This window comes from Panthera pardus, unplaced genomic scaffold (genome assembly GCF_024362965.1).
Source record: "Panthera pardus isolate Hobbes unplaced genomic scaffold, ASM2436296v1 HiC_scaffold_6, whole genome shotgun sequence".
NCBI lineage: Eukaryota > Metazoa > Chordata > Mammalia > Carnivora > Felidae > Panthera > Panthera pardus.
Window position 1 is genome coordinate 66,126,956 of NW_026526991.1, and position 7,124 is coordinate 66,134,079.

General features: G+C 43.4%; 1 protein-coding gene across 1 annotated transcript; it reads right to left on the bottom strand.

Moving 5' to 3' along the window:
- Positions 1-5,895: 5,895 nt before the first annotated feature.
- LOC109249285 (olfactory receptor 8S1-like) lies at positions 5,896-6,843 on the bottom strand. Its single transcript, XM_019419653.2, has one exon. The coding sequence runs from the start codon at positions 6,841-6,843 to the stop codon at positions 5,896-5,898; it is 948 nt and encodes a 315-aa protein (XP_019275198.2).
- Positions 6,844-7,124: the final 281 nt, after the last annotated feature.

The following is a 7,124-nucleotide window of genomic DNA, read 5'->3' on the forward strand; positions in this document are numbered from 1 at the left end:
CAGTCAGTAATTGGTGAACTGGGCCTGGCAGCCTAGGAGATGAAGGAGCCAATGTCCTTTATTCCCTGAAGTCATAGCTTGAAGCCCAATTTGAAACTCATTAACTAGACAAGTTGAAATTTGTAAAAACGTCAGATGATTCGATTTGGTATGGTCTTTTGGAACTTCTGTGTTGAAGTTATGGTCTAGAATGAAATCACTCTCCCCAAATGTAGCACCTTGGATTATTGAATATTTCATGCTGAAAGAATTTGAGAAATGGCAGGTGCAGGAAGGACTTTCTGATCTTCCCCTGACACAGATCATAAAACTGTCACGTAAGAGGTTCCCTCCCTATACCTGGAGGAAAGGGGCGTCCTTATTTCTAAAGTGAAGGGACACAGAGAGGAATCTGAACAGGCCTTGCTAACTACCCATCCCCATTCCCCTCACTTGCACTTACCATACTTAGCTCACCTTTGTCTTATCACATCTTTCCATGACTTTCCAGTCTTTTTCATAAAAACAGGTTTGTACGTTTTGATCAACATGTTCCCATTGTGAGGTGTTAGCTAATCTATGGGGGTAATCAAATTGTAGTATGTATCTGGTGTGTATATATCAGGGGTGTCTGGGTGGCTCAGTTGGTTAAGTGAGTGTCCGATTCTTGATATTAGTTCACTAGGTTGTGATCTTGTGGTTGTTAGATCAAGCCCCGCGTTGGGCTCAGCGCTGAGCGTGGAGCCTGCTTAAGATTCTCTCTCTCCTTCTCTCTGCCCCTCCCCTGGTCACTCTCTCGCTCAAAATAAAGAGACATTTAAAAACAAATTGCAGTATATAAGTATATTATTATATCAATATGTTATATACTTTAAACTTATACAATGTTATATTTCAATTATATCTCAGTAAACCTGGGAAAATATCCCACTTGAGTTTAACTGTTTCTTCTGGTCTTCATTTTCTTATGAAGATTCCCATGTCACGCAAAACTTAAATAAATTTGTATGGGTTGTGATGAGCACCAGGCATTGTAAGTGCTGAATCACTAAATTCTACACTGAAACTAATACTGCACTGTATGTTAACTCACTGGAGTTTAAATAAAAACTTGAAAAAGAAGAGACAATTTGTGTGCTTCCCTTTTGTTTATCTGTCTTTTGCTCCAGGAGTCCCAGTCATGAACTTAAAAGGGTAGAAGAAAAAGATTTTTTTCCTCCCTACAGGTATAAATATTTGAACTGACTTTAGAAACCTTGGATTCATACGGTGTTTAAGGAATTAATAAGCTTTTTTTCTTTTAATCTTAAGAAATGCTAATCTTGAGAATTCGGGAAGAGGGAAACAGAAAATAATGAACACAGTTACGATACAATCCCTTTGTTTTAATCACTACATTCTCCCCTACTTTTAAGAAAAATTTTCAAACACCCAAATTAGGATATAAAATGAAGCAGTATATTATTAATATTGTCTTGTTTTTTTAGCATGCTAGATAAGATTCTTTTAAAAGGCTAGCGTTTTAGAACAATGTTGTCATTTAAATCTATCATTCGTTACAATTGTAACAGCACTCCAGCCAATGTTAAGGGTTAATTTAAGGGTCAGGGCACTGGGGTGGCTCAATTGGTTGAACGTCTGACTGTTAACTTCAGTTCAGGTTATGACCTCAGGGTTGTGGGATTGAGCTCTGTGTCGGGTTCTGCGAGGAGCATTGGAGCCTGCTCTCTCTCTCTCTCAAGAAAAAAAAATAAACTAAAAAAAATAAGAGTTAATTTAAGGGTTAGCAAATTAACACACCCCTCGCTTGCTCACTTGATCAGTGACAAAACTAATTTACTTTCTTTGAGATTTGCAGACCACTGGCCTTGGGGAATGAAGGACCAGAATTTTCCCAGGTCACAGAGGCCAGAAAGTCTGTTTGAAATCTCACAGGCTTTCTGATTAGTCCAGTAGCAATCTTTTAGCAAAATGTTTTTTTTTAAGGTCACACAAATGACTTTACCAACCTCCCTTTGCGCATCTGTAGACCTTGCCCTCCTTTGCAGAAAGAACAGAGTACTCTTGCACAACCACCCCGGGGTACCAAGGAACCAGACCTTTTTGCACAATCCTCCCCTGGGCACAAGGAACTAGATAGAACTTCTTGCACAACCTCCAAGCACCGAGATAGCTCTGTAGCTGGCATCATCCAGTCTGCAGGTAATAAAGAAATGTCACAGACCAGAGCACTCCCTGAACTGAGTAAACCCCTTTAAAGATCTCTGGGCCAGGCAGAAACCCTGGCCTTCGGACAAGTTGGCCTTTGGACAAGAGTTCGCCTTCCCCAAAGGTGGCCAGCCTCCCGAATAAAGCTCGCATTCCCTTTCAGTCAAAACTTGTCTCTTGAGTATTAATTGGCCTTTCAAGGGACGGGCAGCCAAACATGGGTTTCGGTCACACAATTACTATTTGGTACAGTTATAATATTAAATGTATATTTAGTGCTCATTAAATGTGTGTGTGTGTGTGTGTGTGTGTGTGTGTGTGTGTTACAAAGAAAATCACAGGCCCCAAATGGCATCACTTAGCTTAAGGCCCTAAGTCAGTAAACCAAGACTTAATAATCTTGCTGCAGTTTCAACCCCTCAGAAATGTAACCTTTAACCAGTCAACGTGGGAATTTCCTGGTCAGCACTAGGAAATTTACTGAAAGACATCCTAGGTTTCCCCTTGGGAGGGCAACCTTGCCTAAAACAATGGATTCTTTGCTAATAATTTCCTTTTTTCCACTCCCTCTCTACCTTTAAAAACCTTCCCTTTGGAGCACCCCTCTCCTTGGCTGATGGGATGCTGCCTGATTCATAAATCAATTAATAAAGCCAATTAGATCTTAAAAAAAAAATTTTTTTTTAAAAAACATTTATTTATTTTTGAGAGATAGAGACAGAGCATGAGCAGGGGAGGGGCAGAGAGAAAGGGAGACACAGAATCCGAAGCAGGCTCCAGGCTCCAAGCTGTCAGCACAGAGCCTGATGCGGGGCTCGAACTCACAAACGGTGAGATTATGACCTGAGCTGAAGTCGGACGCTTAACCAACTGAGCCACCCAGGTGCCCCAAAAGCCAATTAGATCTTTAAAATTTACTTGGTTTTTGCAGACATCAAATATACATTACACATATACATATCAAAGCACATTCAAGTACTGAATAAAACCAAATCTGATGTCCTTGGGGAGTGTGGTGTGGTAACTTAGAAAAAATGCTTTTGCATGTGCAGATTGTTTTCAGAAGGAGGTTATAAAACGCTTTCATGGGGTGCCTGGGTGGTTCAGTCCGTTAGGTTAAGCGTCTGACTTTGGCTCAGGTCATGATCTCACGGTATGTGGGTTTGAGCCCCGCCTTGGGCTCTGTGCTGACAGCTTAGAGCCTGGAGCCTGCTTCGGATTCTGTGTCTTCCTCTCTCTCTGCCCCTCCGCTGCTTATGCTCTGTCTCTCAAAAATAAATAAACATTAAAATAAAACCCATTTTCTTTGCACTGTTTACACGAGGTAGTGAGCTCTTCCATGCAAGTGTGTACTCTTTTCAAAATTTCGTAGGGGCGCCTGGGTGGCGCAGTCGGTTAAGCGTCCGACTTCAGCCAGGTCACGATCTCGCGGTCCCTGAGTTCGAGCCCCGCGTCGCGCTCTGGGCTGATGGCTCCGAGCCTGGAGCCTGTTTCCGATTCTGTGTCTCCCTCTCTCTCTGCCCCTCCGCCGTTCATGCTCTGTCTCTCTCTGTCCCAAAAATAAAAAAAAATAAATAAAATAAAAATAAAAAATTTTGTTAACATATTAACTCTTACTATGCTTTTGTGCACTGCAAGCCAAGAGGTAGTCATGAATACCTACAGTTCCTTAGTGGTTCTATGTTACCTCTCTGCCGAGGTTGTTATAAAATATTGTTATTTTGGACACTAATGCAGTTAAGACTATTTCTAGTACTCAAGCAAGAAGCAAAACAGAACAGATTGAAAATGAAACAAATGTTTGAAATGGGCTGAAACATGTTTGCCTTATATGAAAACCTAAAGTTTGATAATTATAGATTGGGATAAAACGTTTTACAAGAAGAATTGATAATTGGCTAAAATGGCTTAGGCAAATATCCTTTAGGTGGAAAGCCTGCGGAGTTCTGCAAGGGCAGTCTCAGGGCACCGGGACATAAAGAAGTGGGAGATGTGCAGAGAGAGAAGGACCACAGACAGGGCTTTTGGTCCTCCCAAATGGAAAGAGGTCATCATAAGCCTTGGGTAGGAACATATGTCTGTATTTTAGTTTGTTTCATTCATTCATTCATTCATTCAGAGAGAGAGAGAGAGTGCATGAGCGAGTGGAGTAGTGGCAGAGAGAGAGAGAGAGAGAGAGAGAGAGAGAGAATCCCAGGCTGACAATGCGGAGCCTGACCTGGGGCTTGATCCCAGGAACTGTGAGATCATGACCTGAGCCGAAGCCAAGAATTGGATGCTTAACCGACAGAGCCACCCAGGCGCCCCTAGTTTCATTTTAAAGTCCTGGGCCAAAGCCTTTCTTCATTATCAGTCCCAGGCATCGACGCAGTGAATCCCCTATATCCATACATATTCTGGGACAAGGAGATGTTCTACATTTGACAGCTTCTCAATGATCTCCTCTCCAGGCTGACTCTTTCCCCATCTCTATGAAGCACTATTTGCTCTGCCCACTTCTCTCCCTTCTCTCACTCCTCCCTCTCCGTCCACTTCATTCTAGCTTTGATCCCTTTTATGCCCCATTCTTGTGGTAGGAGTGTTATGTTTATATGTTTACTTGGTGTGAAAGGCAGAATTCTAAAGATGGCCCTTCAAGATTCCCAGTCTCTTGTTATTCAAACCCAGATCTAGAGACTGCTGTGAAGGGATTTCGTAGATGTAATTAAAGTCCCAGATCAGTTGACCTTAAAATACGAGATTATACAGGTGAGCCTAATCTAATCACAGGAGTCTTTTAGAAGCAGAGTTTTCTCCAGATGGAAGCGGGAGGGGAAATGAGAGATTTGGAGTGTGAGAGGTAGGCGATACGCTGTTTTGAAAATGGAGAGGGCCCTGTGAGAAGTGAAGGGGCCTTGATAAGGAGGGAATGACCCCCTGTCAGCAGCCAGCAAGGAAATGGGGACCTCAGACCTACAGTTTCAAGGAGCTGAATTCTGCCAACAACCAGAATGAGCTTAGAAGCAGATTCTTCTCCAGAGCCTGTGGATAAGAGCCCAACCCAGCCAGCAGCTTGATTTCTGTGAGACCTGTGAGACCCTAAACAGAGAACCCAGTCGAGTCTGCCCAAATTTCTGACCTAGAGAACCGGAAGGTAATAAACGGACGTTATTTTAATTTGCTAAAGTTTTGCTAATTTATTATGACAATAATAGAAAGCAATAGAGAACTAGTATACCTGGTAAATTGTGACTTGCCTCTGTTGGCTACATTTTTCTTTCTGCCTATTTAGAGACATTTTACCACCACCCATTCATTATCCTTTCCTCCACCCCCCAAAGCTCAAATCTTTGTTTTCCCTTTCTCAGAGATCCAGGATCTTCTATGCCTATAAAACCTTTCCCCAGGCACATTAATTCAAATTAAACATTCAGGATGCAAAATATTTCAGGGTCCATCCCAATTTGAATGATTTTCAAAAATGTGAATCATGACTTGACATGTCATTAACTAAAACTGTGAAGCTGAGGTTTTCTGATTTACGTGCTCTGTGTCTGAATAGGATTGATTCTGAGCCATGGCAAGCAAAATAGCTTCCAGCACTTTCCTTGGTGATTTTTCAAAAGGGAGCATCAGCATGCATATTGCAACATGTGACAAAATAGGAAATCAGGAACTTAATGTCAGTCATGAGATTTCTTGCTGCAGTTCTGTTCTGTTTTCTTCATGTTATATCTCTTCTGTGCTGAGACATTGTAAATATTTTATCGTCATTCTCCTCAGAGCTGCTTTCACCTCCTTGTTCTTCCAGCTGTAGATGAGCGGATTCACCAGGGGCGTGATTACACTGTACTGTATGGAGAGGATCAGCTCCAGAGGTGAACCCGAGGTTGGCATGAGATAGCGAAAAATGGCTGAGCCATAGAACAGGCTCACTGCAGTGAGGTGGGAGGAGCAGGTGGAGAAGGCCTTGCTTCTGCCTGAGGTGGAGCCGATGCTCAGGATGGTGGAGACGATGCGAACGTAAGAGAAAAAGATCAGGAGGCAGGTCCCAATGGCATGCAGGAGCGCAGAGCAGAGTAGCATCGCAGAGTTGGTGGAGACATCAGAGCAGGAGAGAGGGAAGAGGGAAGGCAGCTCACAGGAGTAGTGGTGGATGGTTTGAACATCACAGAAGTCCATATTCAAAGCCAGGAGGATGTTCATGAGTGCATCCAGAAAGGCCACAACCCAAGAACCCCACACCAGCCTCTCACATAGCTGTTTACTCATCACCTGGCCATAGAGCAGAGGGTGGCAGATGGCGGCATAGCGGTCATAGGCCATCACTGAGAGCAGGCAAGCCTCAATCCCTGTAGTGGCAAACACAAAGAATACCTGAGCCAGGCAGCCCTCTACTGAGATGGCTTTTCTCTGAGACAGGAGGTTCTCCAGCAGCTTGGGCACAGTGACGGAAGAATAGAAGAGGTCTTGGAAGGAGAGGTGGCTGAGGAAGAAGTACATGGGTGTGTGGAGGTTAGAGTCTGTATGGATCACGAGTATGATCAGCAGGTTCCCCAGCAGAGTCAGAAGGTAAATCATCAGGAACAGAACAAAGAGCAGAGCCTGGACATGGGGGTCAGCAGACAGCCCGAGGAGAATGAACTCTGTGATGCGGCTGTGATTCCCTGAGGCCATTTATGGTCACTGTTCTTTAGAGAAAATTTAGGAAGACCATTAAATTTTCTTCTTTCCATAACAGTTTGCAGAAGGTATTATTCTTTGTTATTCATTCCCTGTATCTTTCCCTATATATCCCTCCTGCCTGGTCTGATCTTCATGTTCATAGCCCTCATATCTGCCTTCGATGGTTCCATGGAATCCTTCTCCTCCCCGGCTCTCTGCGGTGCTGTCTCTGAGCTCTGGATCAGCCCCACTGGACTTTTTCCTAATAAGGCTAATGTGTGGGGGTATGGCGA